Below are 27,558 nucleotides of genomic sequence, written 5' to 3' on the forward strand. Positions count from 1 at the left end.
CTAGTTTAATCTGGTATTAAATATACTGCTTATGATATACAAATGACTTAGAAAAGTTATTAAAATATTACAACAGCAACAAAAGTAATAAGTGAATTCAAGTTTTATGCCTGACCTTGCAAGAAAAATTTTGTTTGTAGGAAGCTTCAGACAATGTTTAAATAGTGTGGTAACTTTCTACTACTGTTATCATGTGTCAGCAAATTTTAAGGCTGTAATTTCACTGCGCAATTAAATTCATTCATCTTTATTTCAGAAAAAAAAAAAAAAACCACAACAAAACACCCCCTTCCACCACCCCCCTCAAACCCAGGTGTTGTTCTGCTCAGGCAGAAAGTCACTATAACATCCAGAAATAAGGTTATCTGAAGCCAGTGATTTTTGCAGATGCCATCTGTGTAGCTCCCATCCTATGCAGAGAGCTCACTGGCAAATTCTGGCAAACTCTGGCTTAACTAACTCAAAGCCTCCTTTGAGACTAAAGGAAATAATGACATTCATTGAATCCAGGCTTGATTGTTCAACACTTGCTCTGCACACAGAGAAGATGTTTGTTTTGGTCACTAAGAGAAAAAAATATGATATTGTCTACATTAAAAAAAAATCTAATGCAAAGCGTAAACTTGTACAATTTTAGCAGCATTTTACAGTCCTTCATAAGGTAAAACCAGGAATGAAAAGGAATGTTTTCATCCACCTCATTTAAATTATTAAAAAATATCATGGGCAGTAATTGCTGATGCATCACAGTTGTAAGCAGTAAAATTTGGGTCCAGCTTTTAACTCAACATGGGGAGCACTGCAGCAAATAGATCAGATTCGACAATTTCTGGCAAAGTAAATATTTACAACTCTTATGTACAACTTCTGGACTTACAAAACAATGGAGAGCTAGAAAGTTGTGTAAAGTCAAGTTTGGAATTTAAAAAAAGCACTTGTCCAACCAATTTGGAGACGCTTTGGCATGCCAAAAGAGGCCTTCCTCCCCCTCCCCCACCCCCATTGCAACTGTTATAAACCCAGCAGCTATAAAGCATCAGTGAGGCCAGATGTCCTGCGAAACATAGGCAAGTTCTCTCTTGTGTCGGTGATGTTAGCTATTTGGCGAGCCAATATCCACTGTGATCTTTGTATACAGAGGGTACTTGTCAGTTTTTAACACCTTGTAGGACAGTGTATTTAAGCCGTCAGAGCTCATTGTCTCCCTTGTGTGAGCAATTCGGTCGAACCTGCAGAAGGAGGGCGGGGGGGGGGGGGGGGGGGGGGGGGGGGGGGGAACAACACGAAGAAGGAAGGGGGGGCAGAAGAGAACAAAGAAAGAAAGAAAGAAAGAAAAAGGGAAAAAAAAGAAGTTTAAGCAACCCGAATTTCTCATGACATTTTTATAGCCTGAGGCAGCATCTCCGGTGCAACCCGAGTATCGGTATGGGTCCCATAAACTCCCAGACTCGGCCAGCCTGAGCAGTGGGCAAAGGCATCCTTATAGGGTCAAATTTTAGCCAGTAAAAAGCAGCCAAGCTTTTAAATCACACAGGTCCTTTCCCAGCACTGCACTACAGCACAGGTTTCTTATGCCAAAGACAAGCTGGAAACAATTGCTTGGAGCTTAATTTGCTGCGTTTAAGGAAAAAAAAAAAAAAAAACAAACAAAAAAAAACCGGCGAGAGGCATTCGTGCCATAGTGAAATACTGGGGACAAGGTGTGTAATCAGGTAATAAACTGGCGAGGGGAAGGAGGCAGTTTACAGCGCAGGGAACAGGGGTCAGCAAGGGAGGAGGTGGCTGCAGGCTTTCCACGATGGGGCTTTTTGCACGGCACAGAGAAAGCCAAGCAGCCGGAGCAGCAAGGTGGGGAGGCACCCCGTGAGTCAGCTGCAGGACAAGGGGAGACGCACCTCTCGGGGTTGGGCTCGTTCTTCTGGTCCCGGGAATGCCGAATCATCCTGCACTTCCCAATGACAGCATCCGGACGGGATATCCCCATGCCTTTAAACACTAGTCTGTAGAAAGCAAGTACATTAAGCACCAGCAACAGGAGACGGATGTGGGATGCTCTACCACACCTTCCACAAATAACTATTGGGAGTTTTGGTCGGGGGATTTTTTTTTTTTTTTGAGGATGTTGCTAGTGTGTTTTCAGGCTTGCCAACACCAAAAGGGGAGAAAGCCAGTCCTTTTCCACGTGGGCACATCAACATAGGGAAAAGACATGTCACCCTGCCAACACTAAGGTCGGCTAATTCACCTGCACTGCTAGTTCCTCCACCACCCTAATGCGGGCATTAACCTTGCTCCAGGCTGTAGACTGGAATTTGAATGAGCGGCATCCAGTTTTTAACTCATCTGGAACAGAGCCTGAAGAGAACTCATCTTCTGGGAAGTGAAAGCTGCAGCACTGGTAGAAACTGAAGTGAATGGTGGTGAAGCAGCATGGGGGGCACACACGGTCAAAGCCATGACGGTCCCAGCTGGGACCCGCCAGGTGATGGGCAGCCTGTCTTCATCTGCATGCTCTCTGCAAGGCACCTGCAGTTCATAGACACCAATGCTGGAAAAGTACCTGGTTTCTTCCTCTTTACGTCTCCCTTTTCGTTTCTATGCAGCATCTTCTGCTCCTCAGAACTTGAGTGCCCCAAAAAGAGAGGACTGCCACTTTGCTCTGAATGCCCTGCTCTGCTGGAATGTTGTCCCTCGCTTGGTTTATTAAACAGAAGTGCTGAACCTCAGAAAGGTACAATAACTTTTAGGAATACCCTTCCTGAAGCTCAGAAGAGCTCAGAAAGCCCAGACAAAGGCCATACTGAACAGTTTTGCCATTGAGAAATGTGAAGAGGGCTTCCCAAATTTGAGCTCCCCACGATTATTTCTCACAGCAACCACCCTGGGGATGCAAAGCCATAAGGTAGCACAACCCATGTCCACCCGCTGCCCTAGTCTTGAGGCAGGGGTGGTCCCAGCCCGCCCTGTGCAAACACCTTCCTCCTCTCTGCAGTTCTGACCTTTGCTAGACTTCCTTCCAGGCAGGAAGCAACAGCACAGTTGTTATTTAGAGCCGTATACAGCCTGAGAAATTAATCTCTCATGGGAACAAAAGGATCCAAGGCCAGGCTGCAGACCCAGGCACACCTCAGGCTGAACTGGGCTAGGTGGGTCAAGGTCTTCTCCAGAAGCGCACTGCTCCAACCCACACATTAGTGTGGATGCATGCAAGGCTGCGCGGCAAGTGAACGATGCATGTGTGGGACAGGGGCGTGATTTTTCCAGCCAGACCCACTCCCTAGCACAACTTGGGAGCTGAGAAATGGGGTGCCAGCACCCAGCAGGAACACGCTTTCTCTGACCCAGCAGGTCGCCCACGCACCACCTCTGTCCCCTGCCTTGGAAAGGGGGCTCCGGTGGTTGGAGTGAAATGACACCCTGCATCCCCCTCCACCCAGGCGAACGAAGCAGGTCTGTGCTAATCCCCACCCTTGAACTCTGAGTGCCAAGGGGGTGATTTATTTATTTACCTGTTGTAAATGTCATCATCTTCACCACCCCAGCCCCAGTAATTATTTGGGAACCCGTTGATCTTTGTGAACTGCTCTTTGCTCAAGGCAGACACACCTCCAAAATACTGATTGTAAGGCAACCTGGAAGTAGGGAGAAAAGACCGTAAGAGGATGAGGGGTGCTCACCAAGCCAGCAGAAGAAAACCCCGGGGCCTGCACTTCTCTAAGCTTAACCTAGCTGCAAGAAAAAAACTGCAGCTGCTGCAGTGCTGGTGACAGTCCTGTTCCGAGCAGGGCTTGGGTCTGGAGTGGACACGTGCAGGCCTCCGGTCACCAACACCACTAGTGTATCTCTAGCACTACTGGCCACCATGGGGTCATGACCAGTTTTCACTTTACAGATGAGCTTTTAAACTCCCCCTTGGGGATTAGGGATAGAAAAAAAAACAAAAAAAAAACAAAACAAAGAGAGGAAAAGCAAGACACATTTTGCAGCAGCTTGCTGAACCCAAAGGCATGCTGAAAGGTATTTCATTTTGTCTTGCTCTCAGATACCAGGGCAGGTCTCTCAGTGGCCCAAAATCAAACAGCCAAAAATATTTCGTTTTGCTCTTAAAATAGCATCTGATGTAGTCTTTTTAAAGCTGCACATAATTCTCACTGTGTGAGAGTGTCTCACTTTTCAGACTGGGTGGAAACACTAGCTGTCTTCCAGCTTCCAGCCTGAAACACAAGAAGGGATACACAGGCATCTGCAAAACGACGGGCTCTTAGTTTTTCCTTGCCCTACATTTCACTTTCCAGAACCTGTGAATTTTAATAAACTGCTCGGCTGTGTTTCTCCCCCTTCTTTCCCTCCAGCCGATCCCGCTCGCAGCCACCCGCTCCCTGCAGGGACGCGCACGCCAAGACAGGCTTTTGCCAGAGACATTTTCCCAGGCTTTCAATGGTGGGTGGGGATGTGTAACGCTGCGCCTGGCCTGCTAACCGCTAATTGTGATATTAGGAACAAAATGCCCCTCCAAAAAGAATCTCACCGAAATCCAAATTTATCCATGGATACAGAGAGGTGCCGTGGCTGGCTGTAACATTTGTAGGTGTTCCTGTCATCCATTGGGATAAGGTCTACGTCACTAAACACAAAGCAATCATAGTCATACTCTTTCAAAGCCTCTGCGAATCCTATATTCAGCAGTTTAGCACGGTTAAATTCTTCTTCTCCATCCTAATTTAAAAACAAATAAAAAACAGTTAAGTGACTTAAATTTAACAGTTGGCAACAGCAGTTTCTTACCTGTCACCGGACTGCGGTGTGGCTGCATTGGGTTCGTGTGCCTGTGATGGACTGAGCTCGAGCCTGAGCACTTTACCCCACCTCAGCACCCGCGGGACATCTGCAGCAAAGCCCCCCCCCGCCCCGGGAATGCCACCTGCAGGACGATGGCATCTGAGCCAGCTGCAAACCGCGGGGGCAGCTGAAACGGATGAGGTAAGGCTGGACCCGGCTCAGCTCCCCTGTCTTCATGGGAGGCTCCAAGAGGGAAGGTTTGATGCTGAGTGGACATCCCCCCACCTCCCCCCTTCCGGCCATTCCACCCCACGCACAGGCATTTTGGGATTCAATTTCATGATAAAATTTACAGACTGCTGGGGAAAGCAGCTGGGACTTCCTGGAGGAGTGGAGAAAGCAAAAAGAGCCGAGCTCCTCTGGAACAAGGGACCCTGGCTACAGAGAGAGACCTTGGTGGTGCTTTAGCTTACAGCCAGGACAAGGACCACGAACCAAAACCTTTCTGCGGCTAGGATTTCAGCACCCTCTTCCTAAGCTCTGCCACAATGCAGCTGCAGCACCATGGCACAGCCTCTGCCCAGCAGCATGCGTAAGCAAGCGCCAGACCCGACTCACAAAACACGGGGTGGCACCAGTAGCTAAGGTCTGCCACTCCGGCACCCGCTCTGGCTCCCGTGCCAAGCCCTGGGAAGACGCTCCCTCGGCCCTGGAAAGGGCGCTGCTGGTTTGGCACGTGGCTGTGACACACACAGAGCCTTCTTTACTGGATGGCAGGCCGGTGCGAGATGCTTCCTGCAAGGGCTACGGCTCACGTGCCGGACGCTGCCGTCTGCTGTGGTGCACAGCCCCTTCTTTGCTGCTCCTCCACCAGCCGGAACATGGCAGGACACACCATCTGTCCCAGGGGCCGGGAAAACAAAACCATCATGGGAAGGAGCTGAAAAGAGCTGACACGGCAGCAGGGCACGTTTATCCCAGGGCAGGCACAGTTAATGAAGGGACCTGCACAGAGCGGGGCAGGAAACCCTCCATGCTCCTCCTCAAGCAATGAGGCGCCTGAGGAGGAATCAGTTTGGCCTCTCTCAGGCAGGGAAATTTCAAAAGCACAAGTGGCTTTGAGCACAAGTACAGTCTTGCAAATTGCTCAAGTACTTTTGAAAACCAGCAGCATCATACCCACAAACCCAAGAATACCAGTGGTTTGAAAGGAAGGACTTCCAACTCAGAACCCAACTTTGCAGCAGCAGCTGCAAACCCAAACCCTGTGCAAGGGAACAGAGCAGGCGGAGGGGAACTCACAGGGCATCACTGAAGGAGGCTGAAGTTTTTTGCCAGCCTGGAAACCAAGACTGCCAAATCCTTTCTCTTCTACTACATCCTACCTTTCCCCTCCACACCCTCTGAGCAGTGTGGAGCCAAAGGACTCCCCCACTGTGCAAGCCATCCCCCCACCCTGTGGTACCTGCATGTGGGACACAAATCAAGGACAAGTAAAATACTGTGCCCAAGGAGCAGCAGCTTAAAACATCACCTCCTCCCAAATGGCTTTGCCCGATTAATAAATAATCAGTTTGGAAAATGTTTAATCCAGACTGGTTAATGGACCTGCAGCTGGAGAGCCAAGGCAGGTTTCTTGAAACAGCCACAAATATCTTTCAAATGAAGGTTTTAACATGCAAGTGTCAAACCAAGGTTTTCAAAAGCATTCATCACCTGCCTCGGGCGTAAATGACTTCACAGGGAGGAGTGAGCTTTCGTGGAGGAGGATCTGAGCAAATTCTCAGCATCCTCACCCGAAACAAAAGGGTTCACACAATAACTAAGGTGGTGGGAAGATGATCATGATCATGCATAAGCAAGAGCAGTAAAAACTTGAGTGCAGAAAATGAAGGCAAGTCGAACAAAGAGGCTGAGGAGAGGGAGCGGCTGAGGCCATGGTATCGGAGGATCTTCTCCCCCAGCGAGGAGGGCTGCCCAGCCCCAGCTGCCGAGTGCTCTTCAGGTCCCACGGCACCAAACCCGGGCCTGGCTCCATAGTCCCAAGAGGGACTCTTCCCAGTGCTGGTGCAAAGTGCAATATGCTCACACCTCCAAGCACCTGGTGGGTCCAGTTAGGAGAGTGTCCTCATTTCACACCCTTTGGCTGCTCTTTTCATAATGAAATTTCAAGGAGAAGGACACTTCACACCGGAGGCTCAACTGTAATTAACCCATGCCTTCAGGCCGCTTCTAACTCCTCTGGGTGACACTTCGGGATTAACAATGCCAATGTGTTCTCAAACCTCTCTCCGAAAAAAAACCAAAGCACAATGGACCAAGAGCACGCAGGACCCCTCCTGCCGCCTCACCCACTGGACCCCGGCAGAGCCCATGCCAGGGTCCCATGCGTGGAGAGGGACCAAACACGCGGCAAACACATCACATGGGCACTGCCGCTCTCCTCCCAAATGGCCACACAGATTCACACTGTGGGATCCAAAAGGTTTGGGGGAGGGGGGCAGAAATCACAACCTAAAAACAAAGCCAAAACCCCCTCTCCAAGCCATTTTTTAGTAACTTTACAGTGAGCAGGTAGCTCATGCAGCAAACCTTGCAATGCCGTTGTCAATTGCAACTCCTTTGAGGGCAGAAGGCCAGTTTTCTGTCCCAGGAGGTATGCGGGGCTTTATAGCATTTATCAGAGCAAAAACAAGACTGACAAGAGGCTTTGCTTTTTTGCAGAAAGCTGTTTCTTTACCTAAGCCAATGTGGAACCACTGGTGTCCTTGCAGTATATGAGATTCAAATCTCAAAATTCAGAAATGTGCTGCAGGCTTCCATCTTTGACTGATCCCCAACTTTTTGAAAGAAAAAAAAAAAAAGTGGAGCTGGGAAATCTCCTTTCTATGCTGCCATCCCTTCCAGGTCTGCACTGGGCACAATACAACAGGCAACCCTCAAGAGAGCAAATAAAGCAGAATTGAAGAAACCTCCAGCCCTCGCCTCTGCTTGGCAGCTCCTCATCCCACAGAGGCTCCCTGTTATTTGCCACAAGGAAATGGATCAGTTTGGACTTGCTTGGAAAGAGGAGCATCATCCTGAAGAGCTAGGCAGCATGCAGGGGACTGCTGCTTTGACAACGCAGTCAAGGTCTAGGTGTAGTCTTCATGCTTATCTCCTACGCTTTCAATCAGAAAGGACGTAGTCCAAGCACGTTTTTGCTATTTTTTTTTCCTGGTATTTTTTTCCCTATGTTCTCTTGTCCTGAAACTTAAACCAAGTCTTAGTTCAGTGCTAGCTCCCAGCACCTGTTTCTGGCTCCTGATGTCTCTCCCAGCACTTCCAAGTCTATCCCCATTCCCTGGCCCATGGAAGACTGTCTGAAGGGGGACAGCCTGCTGCCTCAGTCCTGCAGGGTCTGATGCCGATTCCTTCCCACACCTGGAGATGATCAGCCGAAGCAAAATAACACCCAGGCTTTTTTACTTCCCATCCTTTACCTTTGCTGAATCTCGTTCCCTCAGCCAGACCTACCAAAGGATGCTACCTTTCTTTTTTTTAGTGCCAGACAGATAAAATTGAGGGGTTTGGAACTGTCACTCAAACTAAGGGCTTGCAAACCAGCAAGAAGCCATCTGTCCCAATTTTGTCCTGCCTTCCACTTCCATATAGGAGGCAGCTCTGTGATTCCTCCTGCAGACAGCACAGCAGCACAGAGGAGCCGTGTCTGCAACTCTCTTACGTGGATCCCAAACTTCTCAGGGAGGTAATGGTGAGGATATGTGTTTCTGGCCAGCTAGGAGAGAGCCATCACCTCCAACAGGCAGTCGCTAGCTAAGTCTGGGATCCCCCAAGACAGCCTGAACCACAGGCACAGTGTCCATGTGAAATTCCATTCTCCAGAAACAGATTTCCAGGGCCATACAGAGACACCAGGAGACGCTTTGCTGTTTCTCTGTCAGAGGGTGTTTTGAGGCCTCAGCTCCACATTGGGCAGCAGGAGAGAGCAGCCACAGGGGAAATTTGTCTCCCCCACCACTGTGAGGGTAAGCAGGAGCCGAGCACAATTCCCTCCTTTGCCTGCATACCTGGGGGGTCCTGATACCCCCTGCAAAATGACATGAGTAAGTGCGATGCCTCAACCACTCCGCACTCACACGCACACACTAACACTCTGGAAAATTGCTACCAAGGATACTGCAGGTAACACCAGGGGCCAGTGGAAAAGTGTTGAATAACTGCACGGTTCAGGGAATTTGCTAAGTCTCCCCTTTCCCAAACTTCAGTCTGGCTGCTCGGGCATCTGCACAGGCTGAACTGCAGTGAGAAAGCTAATTTCTGGACCTGAGCACCCAGGTGGCAATGGCTGAAGGTCCCAGAGAGCACATGGGTCACGGCAGGAGTGAGCGGGACTGAGGGAGATGCCACAAATTTGCCGCTGCCTTCTCATTTGATGAAGTCAAGCTTGCAAGGCATCTAACAGGTGCCACAAAAACTGCACCCAGCCACGTGTCCTCATCTCAGATTTATCTGAAAGATCCTACAATGGCTACTCCACACGTTGAGACTGGGTTTTGCCTGGGGGTGGGGTGCAGAGGGTGAAGCATAACATGTATTTTCCACTGGCTCCTGTTACATACCGGACATTTTACAAACATCATCCCCCTGAATCCAGCCAAGCCCTACTCTGAGGCATTCAGGCACGCAAGAACAGCATGGTGGAGACACGACGGACTTGTGACGGAAACACATTGCGCTGAAAGGAAGAAGTTTGACATTACCAGTGCAGCAGTAGCAGGGCTCAGCGCTCCTCTTTCTTTCTATGAGATGCAGAGCACAGAAGAGCACGTAGGCAGCGTGTAAGAACCAGATCACACAGTAATTCTCCTTGCTTCAGTGATTGCTTTGCTATAGACAGGATTAACAAGTAAAGGTAATATTTCCCCACTAGAAGGAAAAATAAAATAAAAAAAGGAGGGCAGATGCAAAGGGAAGGACAGACAAGAAAAAGAGAAAAGCAATTGTCAAGACAGCAGAGAAATAAGACCGTTTTCCTACTCTACTTCTGGCAGAATTATACATTTTCTGCAACTCTCTCTATTCAGTGTTGCCACTCACCCTCAAGAGATGCAACCAGTGGGTTTACTACCATTGACCACTTTGCTTCTCCCTCACACAGCTTGTTAGAGGCATGCATAAGGAGAATGTTTCTTTTACGAATCAAGTAGTCTTACTTTGCTAACCTACGTCTGGATGTGTCCAGGACATGCATACCCTGTGTACTGGATGTTGCTCCCACCCCAACTTTGCACAAGGGATGCATCTGAAAAAAACTCACATTTGCTTCAATAATTTTTGTGAGGGTTAACTTTAGAGCACACAGACAGCCCTACAGCCCTAGCACTGGAGGACAGGACCAGAGAAGAGGAGGAGCCAGCAATGCAGGGCAGTGCAAGCCAGCATGCACCATTGCAGCAGCAGTGGGAACTCCAGCCGGCCTTTGGACACTGTCTGCTTTTACGGGCACCAGTGCAGCTCCATGTGATCAGGCCCCTCACTTTTCTTACCGTCGAACACCACTGATGGGGAAATACCAGCCCCAGCTGCACCGCCGACTCTTTGCGATGGAGATGGCTGCTGGCCCACAAGCGGTGCCCCTGGACCACAGGCAGCCAGCTCTCCCCAGTCCTCTGCAGAGCTGGCCGGTGAGCTAACACCTGGTCAGGAAAGCAGCAGCCCCCACTGCAGGATCACTGCTGGAAGCCACATTGCACCCTCGCTTCCGAGTCACGCTCAGAACAAGGAGGCACGCTGCTCCACCGCCTTCACCCACCTGCACCCCAGTGACCGGTGGGGACCGTGGCTCAAGCAACCTTGTGGCACCAGTGACTTGCACAGACAAAACACTGCACGTGCAAGGAAACGCAGCCTGGAGGATGAAGGGCTGGAGCTGGCCCCACACTGCCAGACAGCAGTGGCACCAGCCGCTCTTTGCATTACACAAGAAGGGTTTGCCTCACAGGACTGAGTCGTAGGGCACAGCGTGCCAGTCCGCATGCTGCAGAAATGCCTGGTGCCCTCAGCAACGTGGCCACCAGGCCACAAGCACAGTCAGCCACAGGCACTGGAGCATCTCAGCTGCCGTGCTTGGGAGCTACCGCTAATTCCCCACAAAACACTTTTGCCCAGACCTCTGGCACCCTGGAAATGAGCAAAGTAAGAGAAACAGTAGTAGCAGAGTATTGGTTTTCTCTCTAGAAAATGGTTTCCCCTTACTTTCAGTTCTGTGAGGAAATTTATCACTTGGGCGACCACTTTAAATATTCATGGTGTTTGATACGCCCAAACACATCAGCTGCTCTGCAAATTTAAGGAGCTACATTTAAAGAAGCGTGTTATTTCACCTCAGTTTTTACAGAGCTGAGAAAACAGGATATAAATATGTATCTAAGAAAGAAACTGCACAGTGAGCTTGTCCAGCCATCAGTCTCTGCTGGGGGTCTCAGGACTGCATCTGCCCTTTCATGCTGCAGCCCATGCAAATGCCTACACATTTTAAGCTTTTCCAAGTGTGAACAACACCCACTTATTTAACCACCATTATGGTATAAATTAGCACAGCTTGTTTGGAGTGAAACATGCCTTTTTTTAAAAAAGACAGGTGTAAGGCCATCAGATATCAAGGAAAAAAACCAACCCCCTCCTGGTCACTACTTGCTTCTTTTCTGTCCTATTCACCTGAAGACAATCACTCACCTGCTCCACTGCCACAGCTTTGCTTTCTCTATCCTGATGCTCTGTGCACTATTGACTAACATGAACACAAGTTACTTGAGAAAGTAAATGAAATCCTATGGCTTTATGACACACCCAATGCCAGATTAGGCATTAATGCTACCTTGTCACCTTATGCAGTTCCTGCAGTAGTTGGAAAAAGGCAACATTTAGAAAAAGGAATTAGATTGGGTTGTGCTATTAGGGATTTTTTTCCTCCTCACCAAGTGGTTTCTTTAAACAGAAGGTTTTTAGGGTGAATCATGCCTGACTGGAGGAGGGGACCCCAGGTTTTCCATCAAAATCATCAAAGCAGAATTGTTCATGTTCATTTTCACTTTTCTGGGGAGTGCTACAGAATTTTTTTTTTTTTAAGCAGCTGCTCTTCAGGATGAAGCAATCACTCCTCTACTTTAGGGGGCACGGGCACTGTTACGAGAGCGTTTTAAAGCTCTGTGTCTTTAGCATCTTACCTGGTTGATAACATACACTCCATAATCTAGTTGCTGCCTTTGGAGAATTGGGTGCAGGTAATACAGCCAGTACTTCAGGTGCTCCTCTCGGTTCCTGAAGGGTATGATTATCGCTACTTTCTGAAGTGCTATACAGTCCTTTGGAGCAAAACGACCTCCTGTTTTGACCTCTGAGTTTATTCTCGCCACTTCTTCCAGGTTCACAGGCTGGGAAAACTCCACACGTAGTGCACCAACTGGAAGAGAGGCACAGCACAAAGCGAGTTAGCACACACAATCTATTTCTCTGAGCACACATCCTTTACACTTTTCGTTTTTTGTTTTGTTTTGTTTTTTAAAAACAGAGGCTTGGATCCAAACAAAATCCCAGCGGTGCATGGAGGTGTTAAAGCTTAGAACAGCTGTACCCAAAGCACTGCACACCGGAGCAAACCCACAAATAATCTAGCTCTCTGTATCAGACCCCAGCCAAGTTGCTGATGAAAAACGAGTCTTGAAAATCCTCCTATCTGCATGGCAAACCAACAGCTGTGCTCCCACTGGCACGTGTGCCACAAAACCAGCCCAGCGAAGAGTGTTGTACTCTGCGCTCTCACCCACCTTGCCCAGCGTAAGATTTGAGCGCTTCAAAAATAGTCCTGCTCTCCTACTGACATAATTACTTACGCCAAGCCACATGCAAAGTGAACAAAAACCCCTTTCTTGGTTTTTTTTTTTTTTTTCTCATAGAGACTTTCAGTGTAGGCTTGCCCATTATTTATTAGAAGTCCTGGATTAGAACTGCTAAAAAAAACAACGTAGCCAGATTTGCATGCAGGTTGGCAATTCCTGGACTTGGTTTCAACAGTGTCAGGTTTTGAAACTGCCAAAATAATCTGTGCCAAAACTGGTGCGTAAAACTGAGAAGCCCCCCAGCACCGCAGAGGGGACGGCAGCCTCTGAGCTGCTCAATGCCTATGTCAGGGAGAGACGGCAGTGACAGCCCCAGGGACTCATACAGCTGATGAGACCTACTTTGCAAGACTTCAGCTCACGTGTGCTCTTCGCTTGCCAGGGCTTCTCTGCTCTGCCACGCTGGCTGCAAAGTTGTCCTTCCCATATGGCTGTATGTGGGTCTGGGGCTAAACACGGCATTGAACCTCTCTGAACACCCAGGCTGGCCTTTCTGCAGTACTTGCTTCCAGCTCTTCCAGCCCTGATGAACAGACTTGCTGCAAAAACCTAACAAGCACAGTAGCTGCCTGCGGAATGACTTATCTCTGCTGCCACGTCCTGCTCCCAGCCATGGCGAGCTAACGAAGCGGGCTTTGTGTGCCTGCTCAGCTCCCGCTCAAACCTCCGCAGCGGGTGGGGATGCTGAGGACCCTGCACATAAAGTAGCTGGTCTTCAGCATAGGCACTAGGTGGGGGATCACTCCTCAAAGGTTTGGTTGCTGTACTCCCCCCACCCCCTCCATCTGGGTGTGAACACACGCATGTGTGCACACACGTATCTTAGAGCCACCATCTCCTCTGTGCGTTTGCTGTAAGAGACCCCCAGCCCCCTCAGAGGGCAGGCACGGTGGTGGGTGTGCTGCACCTATGGAGCCCCTTGAGAAGGAAGCACAAGTGGCTTTTACCACTCTGAAAGACAGTGGCCGTCACAATCAACCTTGTGCATACCCCTGGAGGTGACTACTTAAAAACGCAGAAATGACGGTCCAGGCTCACAGCTCATTCCCTGGTTATTTATCTAGAAGAAGCTGCTTCGGTTCGGTTGCGGTACTCCACAGAGGTTGCCCAGAGAGGTTGTTGAGGCCCCATCCCTGGAGGTGTTCAAGGCCAGGCTGGACGTGGCCTTGGGCAACCTGGTCTAGTGAGAGGTATCCCTGCCTATGGCAGGGGGGTTGGAACTCGATGATCTTCAAGGTCCTTTCCAACCTAAACCATTCTATGATTCTACGATTCTACGAAACCTGTGCTCACTCAGGCTGGAGGTAGCATGGAGGAGACCAGCCAAACCGGCAGAGGTGCTCAGTGTACCCCCAGAGGCAGCCAGGAAGCTTTGCTGCCTGCGTGGCAGAGGTGAGACCTGGCAGAAATTGGTGTAATGGGCAGGGTGCAAAGGGACCTCCCAATCTCTGCATTCTGCGCCGGTTAAATGGGCAAGTTTGCACATTTTCCCTCTCACACAAGGATAAGGCAGTCATCTCTCAGAGCCCAGGCACTGGGACCAGTCTGCACCAGTTCCCAGCTGCAGCCCCAACATGGCTGCTCATTTTCCCACCCTCCCAGCCCCACAGTGTGAGCCAGGTCCTGCAGATGCCTGTCCTGTGGCTGCACGGCCAGGGACGAAGCCTCTCTGGCGGAAAAACATCTTGCAGTGAGAGCTAGAAGGGCGCTCTGCAGCAGGAGGAAGAGGCAAGAATGGGAGGAACCGGGGCAGGAAGGAAGACACAGCGGCACGACCGGGACCAGGGCTTGGTAGTGGCAGGATCAGGCCAGGCATGGCCACCCCTGTGCTGGTGGGATAGGCAGGGACGGGGCAGGGGCCAGAGCAGCAAGGCCAGTGGGGGCAGGAGAAGGAGAGGGTGCATCATTTCCTCCAAGTTTGGTTATCTCCTGGTTATCTCTTCCTCGCAGTGGCGGCGAGTGCTCTGCCAGAATGGCCTCTGACCTCGACCCACCTCCATTGCTGCTTCACAGAGTCACAGAATGGTTGGGGTTGGAAGGGACCTCTGGAGATTATCTAGCCCACCCCCCTGCCAGAGCAGGGTCACCTACAGCAGGTTGCACAGGATGGCGTCCAGGTGGGTTTGAATATCTCCAGAGTAGGAGACTCCACCACCTCTCTGGGCAGCCTGTGCCAGTGCTCTGCCACCCTCAGAGTAAAGTTTTTCCTCATGTTGAGATGGAATTTCCTGTGTTCCAGTTTGTGTCCTTTGCCCCTTGTCCTGTCGCTGGGCGCCACTGAAGAGTCTGGCCCCATCCTCTTAACACCTGCCCTTTAGATATTTATAAGCACAGATAAGATTCCCTCTCAGGCTTCTCTTCTCCAGGCTAAACACACCCAGGTCTCATCACCTTCATAGCCCTCTGCTGGACTCTCCAGCAGTCCCCTCCTGTCTTTCTTGAACTGAGGAGCCCAGAACTGGACACAGTACTCCAAATGTGGCCTCTCCAGGGCAGAGTAGAGGGGGAGGACAACCCCCCTTGACCTGCTGGCCACGCTCTTTTTAATGCTTCCCCCTGCCCATCCCTCTGTCCCCAAGGGTCACCTCTGTTAGGAGACCAGCACTCGCAACTGGGATGATGCTACACTTTCCCACATTTAAAACAGCAAAAGGCACTGATCGCACTGGGTATGGCCCACTGGTCATGGCCAGCAAACGGGACAACACCGGGCACCTTGGTTCACCTAACTAGTCACGGCCAGTGAAGGGGATTACACTGGGCGCCTGTGCCCAGGGATGTTATTTTCCTGCCTCGCTCCGCACCCCGCCACCATCATTGGGATGGGCCTGGTGGGAGGCTGCAGGAAGCAGCGGGGAGGAAGCAGCACATCCCTTGGCGGGGCCCTGCAGCCCTGTCCTGCTCCAGGCGCCTGGTGGCTGCTGTCCCACCGAGCCATCCCTTCCTGCTTGCGCATGCTGCTCCCAGTTGCTGCCCACCCTTGCTCCCAGCTGGCGCCCACCCTTGCTTCCAGTTGCCTCTCCTGAGAAACAACTGTGAGCCCCACCAGCTTTCTGGTTTAACGAACAAAGGCTCTTTTTAATGCCTCATGCTCACTCGCACAGCGCAAGGGGGAGGAAACGAAAGTTTGCTGTTTCGGCGAGTTTACAGGGGAAATCTGCTGCTGGCGGCTTGTGAGCTCCAGCTGGGCAGGGACAGCCACCAGCCTTTGGAGGCTGCAAGCAGGGCTTTTGGCAGGCTGGCACTCGCCCCCCAGCTCCACTGGGCCAAACGTGGGCCTCTCATCTTGCCAGCACTCGCTCTGGTTTGCTTTTGGGAGGCCAGAACGCCAGCACGGAAAAAATGGGAGAGGAAAACACGTTCGTGATAAAAACCAGCTGCAGCAGACGAGAGATTTAATGGTTTCAGAGTCTTGAAGTACACTGGTGAGAAATGACCTGTACTGCTCCGGCCCCCCAGTTAACCAAACCCATTTTGAAGGCAGCACACCTTCTCAAGAAGGTTGCCCCAAGGGATGCAGCCGAGACGCAGGCCAGTGAGGAGACCCCAGGCACTGCCACTGTCCATGTGGGGCAAGGCAGCTGCTTCAGGGACAGGCTTTGACACACATCGCCCAGTTCATACATTCACTGGCATCAGTAAGGACACGAACACATCAAAAACCTGAATAGGCTGTTCCCAAACATAACAGGGCTAAAACAAACTAGATGTTGCGAAGCGTGTGGCTGACAAAAAGCAACAGCAACGTACTACTCGCTGCTAATTGGCGCTTTGGGTTCACTTCCCAAGCGGGAGGAGGCTGAAGCCAAATTTCTCAAACACAGGATTTCCAAACGGTGACCAGAATCACGCTTCCAGTTGCTAATTGTAAGTAATTTTGACCGAAATTTGACCACCTGGACAGCAAGCAGCCCCAAGGCTGTTGTCTCCCAGGGATGCTGACTCAGGACACGATCTGCCGATGCCCGGAAAGTGTGTGAGGTTTACTACGAGTGCTGTCCCACCGGCCAAAGCTGTATCCCTATCTGTGTTTACTAGGTAAACTTTCCAGCCCGATTCACTCCATCTCCATTTTTTCTGCTTCTGTTCAAGGTGACTGCCTGACATAAGAGCCCCAGCTAAAAACAGATAGGCATGACAGAGCTATGTGGACTCACGGGGCCAGTCACCCCTACGGCCCAGGTTTTGTAAGCAGACACCTTTTGGGTTCAGAGTGACAAAGTTCCAACAGAGCAGCTCCCACCATACATTTTTTAGCAAGAGAAAACCCTCGAAAACATGAATAAGCAACCACTGGCAGCTTGCAAAAGGCACAGAAGCACACACTTCAGAGATTGTAAAAGGAGGTTTTAGCTGGCAGCAGTAAGGTAAGAGACACACGCACGAAAAAACAAGGCAACCCCCCTCCTGCCCCTCATCTCTGACACCCTGAAGCACTTCTGCTGGAAGGGAAGGTGCACAGGAAAGGCATTGTGCCAGCGCAGGTGCGGGGGGTGAGGGGCCGCCATGGCGCACGCAAACAGGAAGCAGCTTCTCACACCGAGCACAAAGGTGAGGCTGGCAGACAGACCCGGGCAGGGCAGCGCTCCAGCCGGGGGGACCTGATCTTCTCCATCCCCTTCCCACCCCCGGGTTCCCAACGGGCCATGCTTGCCCCAACAGCCAAACCTCTTGCTGTCTGCAGCTGCCAACATGTGTCCTCCCCCCCCAGTACTCATCCTGCTGACCCAAACGAGAGAAACCTCGCAGGAAAAGCTCCGAATACGCTTGGCCTGATGCTATAATAAATCTAGAGGCTGCTCCAGCCGCCCTGGACCACAGACATGAGATTCTGGGAGCACTGAAGCAGCCCTGCAGAGCCAGAGTTGTACTCCTGTATCCCCAGGGGGGTGTGAACGGGACGACACCACATTCCATCCAAGAAGGTGGTAGAATGTGGGACAGCAGCTGCACAGGGCAGCCCTGGGGGGGTTCAGGTGGGATGGGGCGAGGGGAGGGGACACCCCGTTCCCCAGGAGGGCAGTACAGCCCCAGCAGAAGGAGATGGGAAGGAGGGCAGCTGGGCTCATGGGCAGGTTTGGAGAGGTGGTCCTGGCAGACTGAATCGCCCTCCCAAGCGCTTCACTGGGAAAACCAGCAAAATTCACCTGTGTGCTTTAAGCCAGGTGCAAATCTCAGATATTTAGCTCAGTCAGAATGAAAGCAAAAGCATGATAGCTTGGAGGTTGGAAAAAAATCTCTGCCCAAACAGCAGAAAAATGTTTCCATTGCCCTGGCTGAGAGCTGGACGCTGCTCTCTGGCTGCCGAGCCACGTGCGCACCAGCTCTGCCATGCTCAGACAAACCTCATGTGAAAGAAAAGCTGGAAAAGAGAAGCAGAACTCGCAGAAAGGAAAAAAAAAAAACCAAACCCCAAAAAACCCCAAAAAACAAAACCCACACAACCCCTCTTTGCAGGGGCCCAGCAGAAAAGGGAAGGGCCCGTCGGCTGCAGCAAGTCCGCCCTGGCTGGGAAAAACAAAACCAGCTCCACCCCAGAAAACGCTGGGGCAAGTCCCCCCACCCCGGGCTGTGGAGCAGGGGTCGCTCCAGCCCCCAGACCCACGTGGCAGCTCCAGGGCAGGCAGGTAGCTGCATCCCACGGCTTAGCAAAGCGAGCGTTTCTTATTAAGATCAGCTAAACTTCAGAGCCGCGCCAGCGCCTACGCAGGCAGCACCAGCCAGGCTCAAACTGGGGTTCAGCCCCGTGGTGAGGGGACGGGACTGGTGGAAGGGACAGCCCCAGCACCCCTCGCCCAGCTGGGTCCCCTGAGCAACCCCCTGTCCTGACATGGGACCCACCAGCCAGAATGGCCATGGGGACATCTCTGCCTTGTTGCAAACTGGCTGGAGGCTGCTGCCCCTCACTGCCTTCAGCTCTTGCTCCCTCATCAGCACTTAAAAAGACTGCAACATCCTTGGGTCTGGCTAGAAATATCCCAGTGAGGAAAAGAAAGCCTTCCCAAGGAATGGGATACGATTTCTTTGGCTGGTCTACACTAGCAAAGTTGCATCCCCTTACAGATGTCAGCTACCCCAACACAAGGCTTGACCCTGCTACACCAGCATGTGCCCTGTCTTGGGCAGGCTCACACAGCATCTGGCATCTGCAACGGTGGACCCCAAAAGGGAAACAGTCTGAAAAAAATGAGGACGCATCACACACACTGGCAACACTGGGTCTGCACGATAGCAGGTTTGCATGATTAACCAAGTGATTACAGACAGAGGAAAAAATCTCTTAATTCAACAGCAAACTCTGCCCATTCCAACACAAGGTCTCCCACCAGCACATGGCATGTTTAAAAAAAAAATAATAAAAGAGATTGTCGTTTCCATGAGGACGCACTTTTGGGAGAGAAGCAAAGTCCTCATCAGTGGCTCAAATCCAGCGCACGCTCACCGAAGCGGCTTTGAACCGTCTCTCTTTGAGCCGGGCAATCTGCATGCGATTAGCCCTGCTCGCTGCTGCCGCAAAATTAAATTCCAAGCCCTCAAACAGCAAACTGAAAACAAACAAACAGAGAGGCCTGGATCAGAAAAAGGCTGAGCTGTCCCCCGCTGGGAACCCCCCACCCTGCCATGGGACAGGATGGGCAGGCAGGAGCTCCCCCGGGCTGAGTGGCATCCCCGGGACCTGGCTTTGCCAGGGGCAGCCCCAAATCACAAGGCAGCCTGCAGCCCCCCTGCCCCATCCCGTCCCATCCCACCAGTGGTGGCTGCACCTGGATCCCAGCGCTGCCCCGGGGCTGGGGTGTGCTTCCTAGATAGTGCGGGCGAGCACCGGGTGCCAGGTGGGGCAGAGGTGCCTCTGTCTGGCCGAAACTCAGCCAGGGCTTGCGCAGCCCCGAAAGCACAGGGTGCTGCTGGCAGCGAGGAGTGCAGGAGGTGAGGACAAGAGCAGGGCATCGCACACCTGGGAAATGGCTGTTGAAACCCCACTGTCCCCCAAGCACATGGGTTTGTGGAAACCGGTCCTGTAGTCTTTATGGGGCTTTTTCCAGCTTCAGCAAGACATGTTTGCAAATAAACGCGCTCAAAGCATGTCCAGTGACACCCCAGCCTGGGGACGAGTGGTAGGGGAGGTGATAAAAGCAGCCCTCTTTCAGGCAAACGTCTGCAGGGGCTTGGGGACTGCCCTGAGCTCCTTCAGCTCAGCTGCAGCCGGGAAGCAGCTGGAAAGGCTGTTTGCCGAGCCCCGGCATCAGCGATGGCCATGGCCACCGCTTGCCTGTCTGGAGGTGCTAATCCACGCCTGGCTCACCAAGCACCCCTCCTTGCAGGCAGGGGCTCTAGGCACTAATCTGCACAAAGGAAAACACTGTCCCAGTGGGGATGGGCTGAGCAGTGAGACCACCTCCAGCCCAGAGAGACAAGGGCGACCTTGACACTGACACTGTTCCAACCCATGTCCCTGAAAACCCCAGATTTTTGTCCCCACCACTGCAGTACTGCTGTGGACCTGTCCCCAAAACCTCTGCAACCAAAACCCCTCCCACCCCACAGAGAAGGGTGTGCAGGAGGGAGGGAGGGGAGCAGTAGCTGCAGGATGCTGGCTGGAGAGGAGGGTCCCACCAGTGAGGAGAGGAGCTGAAGTCCAGCAACCCAGTGCCTTTGGCTTGCTCACGAGGCCACCAGACCCAGAGAACCTCCTAGCTAAGGACCCTCAGCATGCTACCCTTTGGGGGAGGGGCCCTCAACACAGCAACAATGTCCTCCGTCTGCTAAGGGAAGTCAGACTAAGGAGCTCCACACCAGAGGAGGAAAGCTGAGAGCGTAACCGAATTCTGCATCCAAGTGCAGTTCGGGAAGCTGCAAGCGTCTGTCTCCTTCCAAATACAAACTTGGCCCAATTTCCAAAGAAACTAGCTGTTGCCTCAGATCAATGCTGGCAGGGAAACAAGCACGTTATAAAACACTAGATGCACGAGACAGAAAACTTTCCTTTTCTTCCCAGCACCTCCCATCTGTTGGGCTGTGTCCATGAAACAGCTGGCAGGCAGGCATGGTACCTTTCCAAGTTAGTCTGCAAGCCCAATTAACAGTCCTTGACCTTCACTTTGACCAGATAAGAGGATGCTAGGGATGCTCTCACCACAGAGGCTGCTCCCTGCCTGTCGAGAAAGCCTGTGCTTCAGAGGTACGATGTGCTCCTGACCACACGGGTAGCTGAGGAGCTGCCGATGGTGTTGCCAAGATTGCGCATCTGCTCCCTGCCAAACATCTTAAACATATTCTTTGGAGAAGTTTAACACAGTTTCTCAATCTCTCTTTTAAGGCCAAGAAAGCCTAACTTTGAGCAAACTGGTCCACGTGTTAGGTCCCCCTCCCCCAGCCCTCTCCATGCTCTTCTCTGAGTTTCTGTTTTACTTTTTCGAAAGAAAGCAGCAGAGGGACACAGCACAACCCTAGCTTGCAGCCACGAGCAAAGTAACTCTTATGCGTAGCACCCGGGTTGCAGCGGACACAGGAGGCAGCAGACATAGTGGCTGTATTGGAAAGGTTAAAAAAAATCCCTACAATAAAAGCAAAGCAGACAATAGCAAGTTCAGATGAGAGATGCTGCATGTAAAACAAATGCTTTCTCCACTACTTGGTGTTCTCAGCACCTCCGAGTGCTTTACACTCTCTGGCCCCAAATTACATTCCATGAGCACTCTGCCAGCGCTAAAGCATCCTGTACTCCTGCCCATGCTATGTCCACATATATAGGGGCCTCAAACTACATTATTTGTGAATTCACTGACCATAACCAGGCAGCACATAACCTCTAAAAACTTCTGTAAAACAGGCACTAAGTATCACCACCGGCCACCTCTGTCTCTTCCGAACAAATCTCAAAGCATCAGAATACTCTCATCACTTATCTTCAGCATCTACAGTTTAGAGTGACTGCTTGCCCTGACCACACAGGCAGAAGTGGTGCTTTGAGGAGAAAGCCCACACCATAGGTCCTTACCCCTCCAATCAACTGATGGCTGCTCACCCACAAGCCAGCCAAAGGAGCTTCTTTCTCGATCCTTGTTTTTTTAAACATGCCTTGCTAACAGTGGGAAGCATCAGTTTCTATACAGGACTCTGGCATCTCGAATAAACGGTTGTTTTTCTTGCATGCCCAAGATCTCCCACCAAATAACCATTTGGCAACTGTAATCCTTTTTAAACATTAGTGAAAATGAGTTCACCTCTAGTGTTTTGTGCTTTGGACAGCTGACTGGTCCATATATTAACCTAGATTTTGTTGGTTTGTCAACATCCCTTAATTATTAGGGTTTCGGGTTGTCAATTTTCTGAACTTAAACCGAGGGGTGAAAAGCTATTGATCCAGACACCTGACTGCAACATGTTTAGTGCACTTGGGTCATCTTTGCCGTGAGATGCTCAAGGAGCTGAGGGTAGGAACACATCTCTGGTCTGACATCCCCTAGCAGCTGCACTTGGTATCTAAACTAGGGTGAAAAATGTCTAAGGAGACAGCTGTATTCTAAAACAACCCCTATAAACAACACGTGCTCTCGATCAGCCAGGACTTGAAAATTACATCCCTGACATACAGATAAGCCTGTCCATGAGATTCTGCTTTGCAGACTTCTGGCACCAAAAGATAAGTGCAGCTTTACGATGAGCTCTTTCGGAGAGGGATCTTACTACCAAAGAACATGTCCCCTTCCGCACTCCCTCCTGAAAACAGCAGGCACATAACTATCCTATCACCAAAGCATAAAGATCTCATAGAAAAGGTAGAAGAAAAGCACTTTGGCCAACATATATACATATATACAAATTCTATAGAGCAACTTTTTAATTTTTTTTTTTTTAAATGACAATACTGTTTTACAGCTCCTAAAGAACATAACAGTTTGGGGAATGGACATCTGCAGGTTATATCTGGATTTACTTGCTTTTGGGCTTCTCACAGGCTGAAATTTCAGTGCAGCAAGCAGGCTCTGCTTCTTAATACTCCATTTAGGATACCTATTGGCACACAGCTCTCAACCAGAGCATAAATCCAAAATGCTTGTATTACCTTGTATTAGAGAATTTCATAGCTGTTAAGGACTTTTAATTCAAAGTTGAATTATAGTATTATATCCCCAGCCCCGATTTATGCTTTTAAATTATAAATAAAGGCAAGTGAACCATAAAAGCATTTTAAATTTGGCAGCTTCTTGTAGAGATTAAACCTCATTCAGCTAATGCTTTTGCTGCAGAGCCAGACAGCAGGGATTGTAAACTACTCTCTCTAAACATCGCTTGAAAGAAAACTCTGGGCCTCTGAAACGAGTACTAGTACCTGGCTATTTGACCGCTCAAAAAGCTGGAGCAGCTCAGTCACACATATCCTGCATGATTCATCACATGCTTCCCAACAATGGGGGAGGGGGGAAGGGGAGGAAAGGGGAGAAAATAATAAGAAAAAAAGGATCATGTGCGTTTCAATAAATTTAAGTTTACACTGAGGGAACAGGGCAGTTGGAGCTACCTGTTCCCACGAGAGCATTTCTCCATAGCTTTGGGAAGGTGGGAATGACAGGAAGGTCCTTGCTAGTTCCTGCTTGTTACGTTCACACTGATAAGGAGCTTTGTGCACAAAAAAAGAAGAGTTTTTTTTGAATTCTGGATGGGTGATTTAAGTGTCAGAAATGCCTGTGGAGTATACATCTCTCCATCCCCCACATTGGTCTTAGAGATACATGAGATGTTGATCAGGGCAGACTCAGCTCTGACCAACATCTGAGGCACGACAGGATTGTTTTACAAATGCTGTTTGCTACCAAAACCTGAAAGGAGCAGGGAAAAAATAAATACCCATCACGTTTCTTACCTACATGCTGGCTACAAACCTTGAAGCCGTGACAATGCCAGCCTGCATCCGACTGCACTACCCCACCAATACTGGAGGTAACACAGCTAGAAATCATTTGCCTACTGTGTGGTGAAGAGCAACTTTCTATGTGGTCTGGTAGCTCTCTGAATATCCGTAACCACTTCCAATAACCTCATTTGGCCTTTGGTGGATTCCGCAAATTGCACTGAAGATGTTACAGAGACGGTATAAAATATTTTAATTGATCCTTCAGCGACTAACTCTGATAATGCTTTAAATCTTGGGGACACTAAGAGCATTTCTCTAAACTCCAGGCATTTCAAAAGCACATGACTCACTCCTGAGAGGATCAGGGTAAGCGGAGACCATTTAAAGCAAAGGCATATTCATAAAGCTCTCGCACATCCACTCTGTGAGGACAGGCTTGCACAGCCACTTTCAACTTAAAGTGATCTAGGGGAAAAAAGTGAAAGACACAAATCAAAAACAACAACAAAAAAACATAGCACGGCTCCTTTTAGTGACCTCAAAACCGCCTTCTTAAAATAACAAACCAGTCATTTGTTATTCAGATGCATTGATCCATAAACAGCTGACCAGCAAGCACCAAGAGAAACTATGCATTTCTGTGTCGGTTTCGTGAATTGAAAACCACAGGTATCTTCTTGAAAGTCTCTTCCTTCATTGTGATGTCCAATAATCATAGAATCATAGAATCATAGGGTTGGAAGGGACCTCTGGAGATTATCTAGTCCAACCCCCCTGCCAGAGCAGGGCCACCTTAGAGCAGGTTGCACAGGAACGCATCCAGGCGGGTTTTGAATGTCTTCAGAGATGGAGACTCCACCACCTCCCTGGGCAGCCTGTGCCAGTGCTCTGCCACCCTCAAGGTAAAGAAGTTCCTCCTCGTGTTTAGGTGGAACTTCCTATACTCAAGTTTGTGCCCGTTACCTCTTGTCCTGTCACTGGGCACCACCGAAAAGAGCCTGGCCCCATCCTCCTGGCACCCACCCTTTAAATATTTATAAGCATGGATCAGGTCCCCATAATAAAGGTGCCTGTGCTAGCATGGCACACTAATGAAGATGTAGATGATCCCTAGGATCTCCAGACCCCAAATAACTTGAGGCCAGGTCGCTATGAAGTACGATGCCAGCAAGTCACAGTAACAGACTCTACCTATATCATAGGAGGGTCTATTCAAGGAGCAGCAGCTACAGACAGCAAGCTGGGTGAGAGCCTTGTAAAGGTTGGAAAAAAGCTGAAATTCACCTTGCCCCCACCTCTGCCCTGTGACAAAGCCAGCGGATCAAAACCACTACAGGTGACCAATGCAAAAATTAGACCACCAGCAGGCTGCAAACCCCGCAAACAGCCTGCCAGCCCCTCAGCACCCAAGAAGCAGTCCTGGGAAAGGCCTGTGGGGAGCACAGCTCCAGCGCAGATAAAACACACGCCAGGCTGCCACGTATCAGGATACTGCATCACAGGACCAAATACGTGGGAAGCGCCTTCGGGATGCATAACAACTGTATTCATGACCCTGCCTCACAGCACTTCCTAAAAACCTATGCCGCTCATCGAGCAGGTCCGCGCACACAAAAGACTGCCAAAGGCTGCACAGCGCAAACATCCCAAACGCCTGAACCTTCCTGCGAGATTGCGCAAGAGCTGTATTTTGGGTAGAGTTCCCAGAGGAAATTACCCAACCTCTCCGTCAACCACAGAGAAACCTAGCCGGACGGGGCGGGAGCGCTCCCCGAAAGCGCCGGGGCTCCGCTCGCCGCCGCTTTTCCTGCGAGAGCATCCCCGCCTCCCTCCCCCCTCCCCAGAACACCGGCTCCCCGGGGATTCTCCCACAATCCCCCTCCGCCGGGCGCTGCCAGCCCGGCACGCGTGGGCACCCGCCCCGCGGGAACGGACACCTACCAGGGACACCGGGGACACCGAGGCGCGGCGGCGGGACACGGCGGCCGACCGCCACCTCCCCCCTCATCCGCCGTGGCCCCCGCGGCGCGGACGGCGGCGGACACCCAGGGGGAGGGGAGGAAGCGGACACCCCCCGCCCGCCCCCCCTCCCCCGCCCCGTCCTCCTCTCCCTCTCCCCCAAAACCCCGACGGGGCGGCACTCACCGAGCAGCGGGGAGGGCTCGGGGCAGGGGCCCGGCGGCGGCGAGGCGGGTGGGGGCCGGGGCCGAGCGGCGGGCGACGGCGGGCGGGAGAGCGGCAGCGAGAGGTTGGCGGGCGGCGGGCGGCGTGGCGGCGGCTCGGGGCTGCCCGGCGGCCCTAAGGCGCTGCCCGCCAGGTAGTAGAGCAGCGTGGCTGAGAGGTGGAGGGCGCAGAAGGCGACGAGGAGGCGGCAGGCCCGCTGCAGCGAGGTGCCGGGCAGAGACGGCTCCTTCATGCCGCTGCGCTGGCGGGGAGCGCCGCCCGCCCCGCGCCGCGCCGCCGACGGGGGACGGGGACGGGGCGGGGGCGGCGGCGGCTCCGCCCGCCGGGGGGGGCAGCCCTGCGCCCCGCCCACGGCCTCCCTCCACCCGCGGGGACCATCGGCAGGGAGACACCCTCCCCCCCATCCCTGCGGCATCCTGACCGGCATCTCTCCCCGCCACCACCCCCCGCCCCAGCATCCCGCCCGCATCCGCCGGAGGCGACGAAGCACCATCTCCCCCTGTACCGGAGCGGACAGCCCCGCCGCCGGGCGGGCTCCTGGGACCGCACCCCTTTCCTCCGGCAGGCTGTCCAGCACGGTACCCGGTAACACCGTGCTGTAACCGTGGCCGCAGGTCGCTGTAGCTGCATGCAAAAACGCTCGGCGATAGCAGAGACCGTAAAAGGCAGCTGCGAATTGCCGCGGGCGAGCACGGGCTGTATTTGGGTTTGTGACCCTTGGAGGGTGGCAGGTTGTCTTCACTTCGCACGACTAAGCATAAACTGTAGTTTTCTTGTCAGCCAGGTGGAGCTTGTTTCAACATGTTTTCTGCAAAGCAAAACAGGGCAAGGACCACCTTTCCATTGAACAACTCACAGGACACCAGCAATGCCAGTGGCAAGGCCTTCTAGAGGTCTCCTGCCAAACGCCCTGATCAGAGCAAGTCTATTGCCAGCAGTAGGTGAAGCCAGCTGTGGTTTTGTCCCACTGAGCCTTGAAAGCTGCCCAGCACGGGAATCTCCACCTCTCTGGTGCCCTGCCCAAGAGCTGTCCCGCATTCCTGAGGAAGGAGTCTCCTCATGTCCGTTGTCAAGCCAGTAGAAGTGCCTGGACAAGCAGGTCTGGGTATGATCCAGCGCCCCTCAGTGTTAGATGTGTTTCTTATGAGTGGCAAGTCCATGAGCCTGGAAGGAAACCCCTTTGGAGCTGCCCTGTAACCCTGTCTCAGCCAGCAGCGATGATGGTGGGAGGGTTTAGTGGTGTCCTTCAGTAAGAGCAACAACAGTCAGGAAGCCAGCACTAACCTTGCTGTTCCCCTGGGCACTGCAGGCAACCTACTCACGGCTGACTGGAGAGGGGTCAGTGGGCATCAGTGACTCACAGGGGACAGCTGAGCAGGCAAAATTCTGCTGGCGGTCTGGCAGACTTGCATGTATCTGATTAGCCCCGAGTGCTTCAGGGACACCGGGTGACACTCAAGTGGTTTTCAAGTGCAATAAATAACTCTTGCCAGTAGTCCTTAATGCTACTATTTAATGTTAATGTTTACTTTGTCTCATGAAAGCAAAGTCACTGCAAGGAGAAGTGAATCTATGTTCTTCTCATTGGTTAAAACTACTTCCTAACACACACACTCACCACTCCCACTTCCCTCAGCCCTCGTGGTCTGCTGATTTCAGCAGCCTCCAGTGCTGCTTGGTGGGCCGCCAAAGTGCTGGTCTGTGGAGCTGGGCTCTCGTCCAACATGTTTGGATGCTCCTTTGCTGTTCATTCAATGACTGCTCACAGGTACTCCTCCAGATTAATATGCTGTCTGTGGTCTTTGAAGAAGTGTACTGTGTCCCATCCTTTGACCTCCA

The 27,558-nt window shown here is 51.5% G+C and overlaps 1 protein-coding gene across 1 annotated transcript; it reads right to left on the reverse strand.

The window, feature by feature from the left end:
• On the reverse strand, positions 1-25,967 carry B4GALT1 (beta-1,4-galactosyltransferase 1). The gene is made up of 6 exons (XM_082497610.1): positions 25,681-25,967; positions 12,009-12,244; positions 4,529-4,716; positions 3,510-3,632; positions 1,896-2,000; positions 1-1,229 (listed from the first exon to the last, which is right to left on the reverse strand). The coding sequence occupies exons 1-6, from the start codon at positions 25,949-25,951 to the stop codon at positions 1,094-1,096; spliced, it is 1,059 nt and encodes a 352-aa protein (XP_082353736.1). The 5' UTR covers positions 25,952-25,967; the 3' UTR covers positions 1-1,093.
• Positions 25,968-27,558: the final 1,591 nt, after the last annotated feature.

Source organism: Vanellus vanellus (genome assembly GCF_965231255.1).
Source record: "Vanellus vanellus genome assembly, chromosome: Z".
In the NCBI taxonomy this organism is placed as follows: domain Eukaryota; kingdom Metazoa; phylum Chordata; class Aves; order Charadriiformes; family Charadriidae; genus Vanellus; species Vanellus vanellus.